Source organism: Theobroma cacao, chromosome 1 (assembly GCF_053813885.1).
Source record: "Theobroma cacao isolate CCN51 chromosome 1, ASM5381388v1, whole genome shotgun sequence".
Classification (NCBI taxonomy): domain Eukaryota; kingdom Viridiplantae; phylum Streptophyta; class Magnoliopsida; order Malvales; family Malvaceae; genus Theobroma; species Theobroma cacao.
In genome coordinates this window covers 34,268,834-34,281,477 of record NC_142639.1, presented here as the reverse complement: position 1 = coordinate 34,281,477, position 12,644 = coordinate 34,268,834, and the positions used below count along the sequence as shown (strand labels likewise).

Here is a 12,644-nt window from a genome sequence, read left to right as displayed (position 1 = left end):
GGGCCCAAAAGATTGCACTTTTCACAAGTGATGAAAAGCAATACCAACCCTTGCACGTACACTACCTTTGTGCCCACTCGGCCATGCACAAGCTTTCGATTTGTTTTTGAAATGAAACAAACGCATCCTCTTTTGATCCTCTTTGGAAAATTAGCTAAGAACCAAGCACCAAAATACAAAAGAGATGGACCTAGCCTAAGCTAGGAGAGTGACATCTTTCACTGGCTTTTTCTCTTTCTTTGCACTCATAGCATGTAACTTCAATCAAAAAGAATAAAATCATAAAGAAAAGTGAACCCATAAAACTTTGACGATAGCATCTGTCTGGTGACTAACCAAGGGTACAACCGCGGGACTCCCAACTTACAATTGCCATCGATGCCTACAAACGGGTCAAGCTCCCTTGTGTTGTGTGTGCCCACCGTAAAAGTGCACACTACCTAAAATTTTTAAAAACGAGTGCCAAAGAGGCATACACCCCTAGATTTGTTCAAGAAAAAGTAGACAGGAACTCGATAAGAAAAAGGAGGGCAAGGCATGATGGAGAGGGGATGATGGTCATGTGGGGTCACTCTACATATATCTCAATGTTGATTAAGAAAGAGAGAGAGACATGCGAGACTAGCTAAGGAGGGACTAATGAATAAGCCTCAAAGGAAATCACCCCTCGGAACTCCAAAGTAAGTAACTTTGTCACGAGTCAAAAGCACAAACGCATTTTACTAGGTTGGCATGCTGCATCTTTGCTCCTTTCTTTGATATATTCAGACAATACCATCACTTGTCACTTGGGAATTTTATCACCTTTTAGATTTATTTTTGAATCAAATAAATTTTTATATTTTTATTTTTAAATCAAATAAATTTTTATAATTAATAATTGACTATATTAAAGCATCAAAATAAAAGAATAAAAACTTATTTAAATTTTTTTAAATAATTTAAAGACTTTTTTAAGTATTATGTTATGTTATTTATTATACACATTTAAAATATAGATTTGACATTATTAATTAATTTATTTTTGTTTTATCCAAATTAAACTAAGTTAATTTTTATCTAATTTTCTCACCTATTAGAAAGTTGCAGAAAATGAAAAGAAGACTATATTATGCTGAGTTGCAGTAATGAATCTGATGATTATGTAATGTCCGTTGCTTAAAACATAGGTAAAAAATCAAATACGTTTTTTAATATTCTAAATTTTTGATACGATAGATCTTAAGAATGTGTAATTAATTATACATAAAATGTACATCCCTTAATATATTTAATACAAAACTATTTTTTTTGCAAATCTTAAAAAATGTTTTTAAATACGCTGTAGTAAAACTTTAAAACCATGAATCTTCAAATAAAAAGTTTGCATTAATATCCTTGATACCAGATCTTATAATCCATTTATCTAAAATATTGAACCAACCAATCAACCAACCAAAGGGACAGTCGGGGGATCGAAAGTGGTGGAATTGATATCCCATTATCTACAAAATCAAGCCAAAGGGATACAAAGTTTTCAAATCTAATATCCTACATCCTGGATCACATGCATGGAAGCCAAAATGAAAATCCTTTTTTTTCATTTGTTACAGCGGCATACGTTCTACACTTGTGTTTGATGTGGCCAATAGGATGCCACTTTTTTCCTGTAGGGTCAAAGTAAAACAAGGTAGGTCTGTAGGGCTGAGTCTAGTGGATTACCGTTTGGTTTTTTTATTTCTCTTCTTTTTTAGACTAGGGTTGATTTGATTTGGGACCACTATGTCACCATAGTACAACCCAAAAGGTTGCGGAGGGCATAATAATAATAATAATAATAATTGACACAGATATATACCGGTAACACTTTCTGTGGCGTCCTGAAGGTGAGATTTTTGACACCTTATCTTTTCTCACCACAAAATTTTTCATCACAAATCTTTCCTGGGTGTTTATCAACTGTGGACTGTCGTATGGTTTGATGGGGGGCGGTTAAAGAAAGAATAAATGTTCCGGGCTCTAGTTCATAAAATGAAGCCCATAAATTAGGGGGCTGGGAGACAACATATCTGAGTCAAGGCCCACCAGTAGAGAGATGTGATTGGGGACGCATGGTTCATGGTTGTCCTTTCTCTCAGTGGGGCCCACGTGAAATTTGGGGTCTAAGTGGCCCCACCATTGCATCAGATTTCAGATCAAGTTCAATCAAATTTGACATTACATCCCACGTTAAAACATTTGTACGGCTATCGTGAGAAAGAATCCTCCCTACTACCTATTGATTTCCTCTTTGACTTTTGATTTTTATTTTTTCACTCTTTGCTTATCCCCTTTTAGGTTATTCAAGAATCAAATATTATGGTACATGATTAACTGTTTAAATCCCCTTTTGTTTTTTATGTAAGGTTGACCTAAATTACTAATATGAATAAAATTATTATAAAAATAGTTAAAAAGAGAAGTTTGAAGTTTGGTTCTTAAGCTGGTGCCTCTTATTCTTTCTTCTTTAAATCTGCAAGGAAGCCTCGAAATTGATTCCAATTGTCGTTCTCTTTTTCTCATTGCATTTTTTTATTGTTGGTTTTTTTAACTTTATCTTCTGCGGCGAGGTCTCTTTGAATTTATGGAACCAAAGCATAGAGGAGAAAAGGTAATTCCCCATCTCTTGTGTTTTGCTCTTTTCTACTCTTTTTTTTTTTCATTTTTTTATTTTGTAAATTTATCAGTTTCTAATATTTAGTACTATTGTTTTATTTAAGGAGTAAAACTGAATTTTATGATGATGGAAGTAGGCTCGTGCAATCTCGAGCTCAGTGAGGTTAGGCTTAAGCTATTTTTCAATTGCTTCAACTGATCCTTTGCTATATTTTATAGAGTATTTTATTGATGACATTAAATAATTTTCCAATCTGGATGGGTTGGATTGATTGTTCCTGGTTTCGGGCTGGCCGAATTGCCTCTTGCATTATTGGTTTTCTGATTAAAACTCGTGATTTTGGTTGATGGATTCCATTTCCTAATGACATTTGCTTAGTGAGAAAGATGGTCAATTATGGCCACGTCAATAGTTAGATTTGATAAGTGTTTGAAAGTTGGGAACTACTCTAGCTGGCAATTAAAGCATAAATGGAAGAGATATAATGTTGATAGAAATATTCATTTTAGAACAAAAGATATTCAAATTGCAAAATTTAGTATTCCTCACAATCCAAAATCCTGTGTTTGGTTAATATTGGCTTATGAATGATGTTTGTGTGTGTAGTAGTTGGCATTTCTATATACTCTGATTCTGATATATTGTTAGATGAGCATGGCGTAATGTCGATTTCTTTCTCTCTTTTTCATCTATTGCCTAAAATGAAGAAAATGGAAGTTACTTGGATGTGAAAACTGAAAACAACATCTTCTTTTGAAATATTATTATCCATGATTAGGTCGAATCTGTGCCCTTATGGCTTGATGGTTTGTTTAAAATAAGAGAAAAATTTATGAAAATGTTTATAGTACAATCTTGGCTATTTTTCAAGTTTTTGGAAGTATTCTCGAACTTAAGGGCCTAATTTTGCAGTGGGGATGTGCGTGAGCTTTCCCTTCTTGATTGAAAATTGTCTTTTACTTATAATACGAGCAAAAATTAAAAAACTCGGTTGGATTACAGCGACCTGCACAAAACATATCAACGGACTTAAGTTTCAATTCCATGTCGATTAAAAACAGCTTCGAAAAGTCCTTTTTAGTATTAGGTTAAGCAATCAAGCTTAGAATCTTTATTTATGAATTTAGATTTAACAATTCCCTTTTAAGTGGAAGTCCTTATTCACCTACTTGTCTCCGTTGAAATTATAGCAACAGAAACTCCCAGACGTGCAAATCAAATCCACTAAAAGCAAATTTTAGTTTCTTTTTTTCCTATTTCCCTCTAGGTTGACAAATTGGTGTAGGTTGATTCTTATCCTGCGCACTCGTTGGTTGTCATTGTGCACTTGATGCTAAAATGCACCTAAACTTGTCCTTTATGTGCCTTGTACTGACGCAAAGGGTCCATATAGTATCTTGGAAATTGCAGTTTGGACAATCTTTGAATAATTCATAAAAAGCTGTTTTGATTTTTATCTCTATTATAAAACTCCAGGACAATCATTGCTCTTGTGAAATTTAGTGCTATTGTTTGCATCAGATTAAACCTCATAACTTCTATCATCTAGTTCTCTGTATGGAAAAAAAAATCAGCGGGGTCAATATGGAGTATAATCAACAAGAAGGTGTTATGTTGAAAGCTTAACATTAATGAATTTCAATAGCTTAACATAAAACTTTTCCTAAAGTAGTCTTCTTTTTAATTAATGGGCTGCTTCTAGGCCAATTTTTTATTTTTCATTTTCAGGAAAAAAAGTCACTGTGGCATTTTCAAAAGTCAATAATTTTGTCCCACTTTGATTCTTTTCTTTCACCCTTAGTTACAGTGGTAAAGTTTGAAAATAATCCTCCAAAAAGCCTCACGTTAGGTCTAAAATGGTGTTCTTACTTTGGAAGAATTTAAATGTTTTTGATTTGCTTGTGTGAAACTTCATAGCTTAATTTTAATGCTTACCCTGTTTATATTCATCAAAAATTCAAAAAATCAGTGAGGGACTAGACTTTGAAACTTTGTAACAGAGGGACTAGACCAAGCAGCTGCAACGGCCAACGTTCGTTATTTGGTGCTAAAAGGTTAGAGAATGAAGAAAGGCGAAAGAAAAAATGGGATTCTTCTTCCTTGTGAAAGAGTTTGATAGTTTCAAAGCTATTCTTTTTCCTCCTATAACAATGAAACAAAAATTGTGGGTCTGTCGGTGGAAAGGACATGAGAGTTTCATTCCTTGTCTGATGGTCTAAACACATGGCTCCCTCCTGTCATCAATTCCCCTTGCCTGTCCTAATTTCTGGACCACACGTTCCTATTAAGATTTTTACGGTGTCGCATGAACGGTAGATAGATGTACTTTGAAAATTAGGGATAAAGAAAGGAAATTAAAACTTGTCTATTCATGGTTTTATCAAGTGTTGCTTTCGAGTTCTTACAGAATTTTATTGCTTGACGTTGCCCTGCAATTGTGTGATTTAAAACCCAACAACATTTTCTTAAAGATGATGCTACTCTTCATGTGGAGGTTGCCTGAATTTCTAGAAGATTTCTTTCACCCGTTTTTCTTGTTTTTGTTTTCGTAGTAGGCAATAATTTATAATACACATAAAAAAGTTTCTCATCCATCCACATCTACGTCACGTAGTTAACTCATAGCAAATTACTAATTAAGTAGCTAATAATATTCCTAGAGTTCGTGATGTATTGAAAAAGAGGGTGCTTGTACAAGTGATAATGAGATCAAGTTTTATGCATGTAATCGCATTTCTTCGGTTTAATATGGAACTGAAAGTTCAGCAAGATCCCACAATTGTAAATTAAAAAGCTGTAAATCTTGTTATCAATCATTTTCCATTCCAAAAACTAAATTAATGGTAATATTCCAGTTTTCAGCTTCTAGCGTTACCTAAATTATAGATAGAGTTGGTCCATCTTAAATCATTATATTGGCGAAGCAAAGAGTATATATATATATCTTTTGGATCCTTAATTTTGCCATGTGTTGACACATTTAACCAAGAATAGAAAGGATTACTTAAAAAGGTGTGGTCACCTATAACAACAAAGAATGTGCCTTGAAAAGGGGATGGAGAAACCCTGTTTAACACACCAAGGTCCAAAGAGAGATAGGAAGAGCTCCCTCAACGAAACAAGGAAAACGAAAGAGTAACCATAAGAAACCTTGGATGAATGAAAGGGAAGGGAAAAATAAAAAAAATACAAGTTGCTTTGCTTTGCTAGGAAAAAAAAAGTATATATGAAAAGTTGGTTAACAATGGTTTAAGAAGAACCAAACCTTGACCTCACATTACACCTGCACAAGTAACCAACTAACTTCCAACCATCTTTACCACCCTTTTCCTTTTCTTTTTGCTCTTTTTTCTCTTTTTTTTGGTAAGCTTCGAGAATCAATCCTAGCAAGATGTTCAAATTTGAATAATAAAGGCAAATATATAAAGCAGTCGGGTGTGAATGGCAAATGGGAACATCATGCATTCTCTTAGTAGTTAGTACACATAACGATTACACTATGCTATAAATTTTTAAAACTAATTAATTTCGGCCTTGGAACGTAATTTCGAATAAATTGTCTTGTTTGGAGACTGCTACATCTAAGCCCATGGGCATGGACACTAGGACTCAAGGCTTAAGCCCAATTGAATTCTCTAATTTTCATTTTCTACCCCTTTGGAATGCAAGGTAAACAAAAGTAATTGCTATTTTCGATTTTGTTCAAAGTGCTTGTTTGCGTTGATTTTTTTTAATTATCTATCTTTTAAAAGTAAGAAGCAAGTCAAATAGAACTTTTGAGAAGTTCTTAAAAAAAAAATAATTATTTTAAAAAATAAAATTTCAAAAAAAGCTTAAAGAAAAGCTTTATTTTTTCTCTTCTTTCAAAAATGTGTAAATTTTTCAAAAAATAGTCACTTTTCTTAATCAATCTCACTCTCCTCTCTTTTTTTTTGCAAATCACCTTTTCCAACGTAAATCACGATCTCTCTCTCCTCTACCCCTCTCTACAAAAATTATTAGGGAAAAAAAACAAAAACCCAAACAACAGAATAGCAAAATTTATGATTTTTTTGTTCTTATAAAGATTAAGAGCAAATAAGATTCCAAAGTCAAAACTGCATTCAAAATCTATGATCCAATTACTTGCTAGATTAACAAAAATCTAACATTAGTACTACTATAGAAGTTTGAGAGTTGTTCCGTTTCTTTATAGATTTTTTTAATTTTAACATTTGAAATTGTATATAAATTCAAAGTAGACTTATTCTGTTTTGATTTATTAGGTAATTAAAGATGACATGAATACCCTTTATGATAATTTTAATAAAAAAATGTACCAAACAAGTTCCAATTTCTTATTGTATTTGGAGCCTTCCAATATTTTAACCTCTCTTTCAACCTTAACATACCAAGAGTTCTTTTCTTTGTTAATCTCTTCCTACTTGGTATTTACTTGGATGGATTCGGTTTACATCTTGTCAAGGAAAAGATCCCGCTAATTTATTAATGGAACAGTCATTCTCAAAAAGTGAATTGCCTATGATTTCACACAAGCTTAAAGAAATAGTTGATGATGAGCAAGATTAAAAAGGTGACTATTGTTTATTTATTAAATTTTTAAATATATCTTATTAAAACACTTGTCAACCCTCTAACCTTATTGGTAGGGTCATCATTAATGTATAATATGTATAATTTTGAGTAAAATACACTAATATCTCTAATTTTTAACTACAATTACACGTAGTTTTATTAATTTTTGAAATAGACATTTCGTCTTAAAAAAATATTTTTGCTGGATATATAAGTCTTGTCATTAGTTAACCATCGATGTTTTCTGTTAGTTTGATGCTGTAGTAATTTTTTTAAGATAATTTTACTTTTTATTAATTTTAAAAATTATCACTATATGAATTATAATTTTTAATTTTTTTTAAAAAAATCTTTCTTTCCACTTGAAATCGACGACACTCCTTAAGGGAGCTTGATTGGGGCTCCCAAAGAAGCACCAATTTGGTGCTCCCCAAGGGTGCCTAGGAAGATGGGTGATCAGCCGGTGTAAGGGAACGTTGCCGGTCAGCCTAAAAGAAAGAAAAAAGATATTGTAGACATTTTTGTTTAGGTATTAACACTATTTACAGGTTTTGGATGAAATGCTCATTTTAAAAATTAGTGAACCACGTATAATTATAATTAAAAGTTGAAGGTATTTGTATATTTTACTTTACAATTTTTGATATAGCACATAAAAAAAAATATGGGTCCACTTTCATGGGCTATGAGATGGTCCAGTGTAAGTCCTAGGGCTTTATGGGCTACCCACAAAGGCTCATCACAGGCTAGCATTCATGATGACAGACAAACACCCCATGCAAAAGCAAATGTTGTTCTGAAATTAAAGGGTCCAGATCCATTCAGTTATCTAAGCTGCGATATGTGGTTCTCTTACATCTTTTTCCTGAAGTTCTCCTGCAAGGTTCACTTCCACCGGCGGTCCCTAGCCCTGCCGCCCGCTGTTTATTAATTTCTGTCGTGCAGTAGAAAACTATTATTTGTCATGAAGACTTTAAGGGAGTACGTCAGAAGCTTTGTAAGGCTGGCAATAAGTCTAGATTCGTAGATCCTTAGCCAGGGGGACCAGGCAGTTTGAAGAATATACTGTATATAAATGTCTTCTTACTTAATTTATTGCATGCAGTTGATATTTTTTTTTAGCATTAAGCTTAGCTTAGTTTATACAACTCCTCACAAAAAACTTCAAGCTTGCCCTCCAAGAATGCTATAGTTTATTCCTGCAAATTTTGCAAGTGGGAATTGCTCTCCTACTCCTTAGAAAGACAAAGTTATGGTTTAGACACATAATCAAAGCCTGTACTTAAAGCATATGTGAATGTCATGTACTTCAATTTATTTTTATTGTATTCCAGTTGAGAATTTTTTAATCAAGCAACCGCATTTCAAGCAATATATCACCAACAACCGGCTTTCACTTTTTAGCAGTCCCTAAAGTTCTTGAAATCATTAACAGAAGAAACCATCGAGCTCTTCCCGTGTGGATATGAACATATACATTTCATCTTTTATCAGCCCAAAAGACAACCCAGCGAATGTGATAAAGATACCCATTCCCTGGAATTGACGCTGAATTTCTAGGCACACAGTTAGGCCTCTACGGGCATCTCTTCATCTTGGTCTTTTCTCTTCCATAATATTGACAACCTTCACAGTATGATTTTTTAATTCAGGAGAAGTCAAAGCATATATATTTATATAATTCATGGACGTGCCTGGAACTGTGAAGGAAATTTTGTGGAAATGCCTGAGCAAACCTCCCCGCAGTCCATACTCTAACAGAAAAGTCACCTATATATATTTTATGTTATTAGAAAGAAAAGGTAAAAGAAACATTGTTGGAGAGTCATTATAGTTGACCAGTATTCCAAGTTGAAAAGCCGTAGGAACTAGGAAACTTGCTAAAGGTCATAAGAAAATTTCCTACCAATTTGATGACAGTTGCAAACAATTTTCTGTATTGACTTGCAATATTTCAGGTCTTCTTAGACTGATTTGTTCTGGTTTATATCTAAGATTACAGAATTCCCGTTTGCCGATAAGCAATCCATCTGATCTCAAGCTCTCTCCATATGGCACCGCCATCCCCGAAAGAATTCATAGAAACAGCTCTTTTTGCTACCAACCCTTATGCTCTATCCTACTCGGACTCTGAACAGAAATGGCTTATACTACGACACCTCCTTTCGTTGCTTCAAGAATACCCTTCTTTCAGGCCCTCAACTGGTAGATTCCTGCACAATGATGGAAACGAAGTGAACCTTCTATGTGCCAGTGGCTATGTCCATGTCTCCAACTCCACACCTTCCATTCCTCTCACCATTTGGCTCCACGAAAACTACCCTCACAAGGCACCTTTAGTCTTCGTTTCACTTGACCCCATGACCCGGATTCATCGCCATCATCCTTTCGTTGACACTTCTGGCGCCACAACCCCACCTTATATCCTAACCTGGAAATATCCTCCATGCAACCTTTCTGACCTCCTGCACAATCTTGTCCAGCTCTTTAGCCATGATCATCCTTTCTCATATTCCCCGCCGACGAGTAGTTTCACTCACCCTTCTCTTGTTTCTAGAAAGGAAGCTCTTGATAGACTTGTAGGTATGCTTTATTATGACATGGTTGCCTTGCAGGCCAGCACAGTTGAAGAAATAGAGGAGCTATCCTTGTTGCAAGACAATCTGAAGAAGCGTGACCGTTTCACCACAAGCATGATTTTGGAGATGGAGCAGGAATGGAAGAAACTGAAAGAGAGATCGAACAATTGGGCAGAAGAAGCTGATAGGTTGGTGAACTGGTTGAAAGTTAATGATCGAAGACCACTAATGGCCCTGGCTGCTGGAGATGTTGAAATTGAGGATGCATTTGAAATTGATGAGAAGTCAAGAGTGAAACTTGATTGCTCGGCTGCAGATTCTGCCATAGAGGATGTGCTGTATAAATTGGACAAGGCACTTGAACTCGAGGCTGTGAGTTTCGATTCATATATTAAGCAAGTGAGGAGCTTGGCCAGAGAGCAGTTCTTTCTTAGAGCTTCAGAAATGAAATTAAATGGCCTGGACATACCCCATTAGCCAAATCGACTTGAATATATTTTTCTCAATGTACAATTATCAATAGTTCAACCTTTCTTTTTGGTTGGCTTTTTCCTATGTATCATCTCTCATACAATATCACCAGTAATATCATCATTCACCTGGATAAATTCAGTGCACCCGAATCCAGCAAGTTTTATCAAGATACACCGAGATGAAATTAGAATGACGTATATAGCTGTATAACATTTTTAATGGAAGTGACCAGTCTAATCCAAGTAGACAAAAGGATGAGATAGGAATATATATATATATATATATATATATATATATATATATATATTTATATAGATAAATATTTCATATAAATGTGTCCCGTTCGATAACTTCAAAAGTTTAAAGTTAAATATTCAAATCAGATTTTTTTATTGAAATTAAAAAAAAATTATTAAAATTTTATTTTTCTAACTTTTTGAAATGTAAAATTTTTAATTAAACTAATTTTATAATCAAGTTCTTCTAATATTTCTTTTTTAATTGATAATATAGCCAATATAGTTAATCTTTCTTAAGATATTGTTGATCTTAAATAAAATTTTATTAATTTTGGTTTCGAAAAACTTTTTTTTGTCGAAACAACACTTACTGAAATTATTAATATTTTTCTAAAACCAATATATGCATTTGGAAAAGAATGACTCTTCTTATATGATTAAGTATTCTGATTGGATTGGTATCTTCCATTTGTATCTAATTGTTAAATGTTTATCACAAACAACAAGTAAGGCTTACGGCTTTATGAAGATACTTACATATATAATAGACTTCCTTTCTTTGGAAGAAATTGAAATTAAAGAAGAAAAAGTAAATAAGGAAAGAAAAATTCAAAAGTAGATATTATAAATTGAAAAAAAATAGTTTTATATATATAAAAGAAACTGTTAGAGATCATTAAATACATATTATCATTAGTTTTTAAAAATAGGAGAAATTGTTGAGAATTAATAGTATTGTAAGAATTGGAATGTTATAAAAAATTGAGATTTATTAGGCACAATAACTTGAAAAGTGAGAGAATATGTCATTTTATTAATTATGTTAACTTTTACCTATTTGTAATTGGAAATGAGATAAATAGTTGAAAATTAATAAGATGTGGAAAGTGAGAGAAATAGATATTTATTAGTCATTTAATTTAAGAAGTGAGAAAATATGTAGATATTTTTATTAATTATCTTAATTTTTGTATATTTTTAATATAATTAATTATATTATTATAAAATTATGGACTTATGAAAAATTAAAGTCTAACAAAGACTTTGGTGACTTTAAGATATAGCTGGCCTTGAAATGTGTGCTTCCATGTTTTCATAGCATTGTCAATGAAAGTTTATTGATTTGCATAACTAATGATCAGTTCCGATTATATTGCTTATAATCAAATTGGGATAAGATCATTGTAGAGGGTTCTTTTAGTAAAGAAAGAGAACGTATCGCAATAAGTGAAGCGAAATACACTAGAGGCGGTAAAGAGGAATACTAGAGCAGTCCTTAAAGCTTAAGTGCTTTGGTGGCAAGTGGTGAGGAATACGAAAAAGTGGAGAAAGTGACGGATTACTACGGATGGGATGGGCTGAGTAGAAAGAATGTTTGGAAAAGTGTTGAGAGAGTTTTGAAGATAATCTCTACTAGGTTTTAATAATTTCTGATGGTCTTCCAACTTTCAAGGCTCTCATATTTATACTAAATATGAGTGTTTTTTAGGAATAGTTGGGAGAACATGTTCAATCATGGAGAACGTGCTTGTCATAGAAGAGCACGTTAAACAACGGCTTATTGGATATGAAATTCAATCATGGGAGAACGTGCTTGTCATGGAAAAAAACGTTGAAGAATGGCTTACGGGAATATAAGAGAATGATCATGTAGTTAGGTAATGGGCGTTAGTTTTGAATAATGGAATAGTGATAGTTGATAGTGCACCACGTGTATGAAGAAAGAAAGAAAAGGGTAAAACACATGTAATTCAAGGGTAAATAGTTATAAATTCATGCCTCAAAGGCCATGGCTTAGAGTTTAGAGGACAATGTGCAATAACCAGGTTTATGCTGTATATTGTTAAGAAAATTTAAAGTAAGGGATTATGCTCACTTTTCAAAAGTTGGAACAAACCAAGAAAAAGAGAGCCATTTTCTAGCTAATGGAATGCAAAAACAATTGGTTTTTGACACCTTGGTTATTATAAAGGTGCATCACATGGCTCTTGGATTTTATTAGCCATCCAATTTCATACCAGAAAGGAATTTTCAAAAGTTGGTAAACTTCAAAAAAGTTGAGCATCAAGTTCATTGTTATCTCTTTTGTAGCCTTCACCAATTCACCCCATAATAAATTGATTACTCAAGAATGTCAAGGGA

The 12,644-nt window shown here is 33.3% G+C and overlaps 1 protein-coding gene and 1 long non-coding RNA gene across 2 annotated transcripts; both read left to right on the top strand.

Annotated features, from left to right (window-relative positions):
- Positions 1-2,453: 2,453 nt before the first annotated feature.
- LOC148764758 (uncharacterized) lies at positions 2,454-2,909 on the top strand. Its single transcript, XR_016024196.1, has 2 exons — positions 2,454-2,629; positions 2,739-2,909. It is a non-coding gene; the product is annotated as an uncharacterized LOC148764758 (long non-coding RNA).
- Positions 2,910-9,051: 6,142 nt separating this feature from the next.
- Positions 9,052-10,406, top strand: LOC18613250 (Ubiquitin-conjugating enzyme/RWD-like protein). Its single transcript, XM_007050383.3, has one exon. The coding sequence runs from the start codon at positions 9,262-9,264 to the stop codon at positions 10,264-10,266; it is 1,005 nt and encodes a 334-aa protein (XP_007050445.3). The 5' UTR covers positions 9,052-9,261; the 3' UTR covers positions 10,267-10,406.
- The last annotated feature ends 2,238 nt before the right edge of the window (positions 10,407-12,644 follow it).

Bases quoted from the DNA above. Each gene is read 5' to 3' on its own strand.
- LOC18613250 (XM_007050383.3), top strand. From the start codon at position 9,262: ATGGCACCGCCATCCCCGAAAGAATTCATAGAAACAGCTCTTTTTGCT.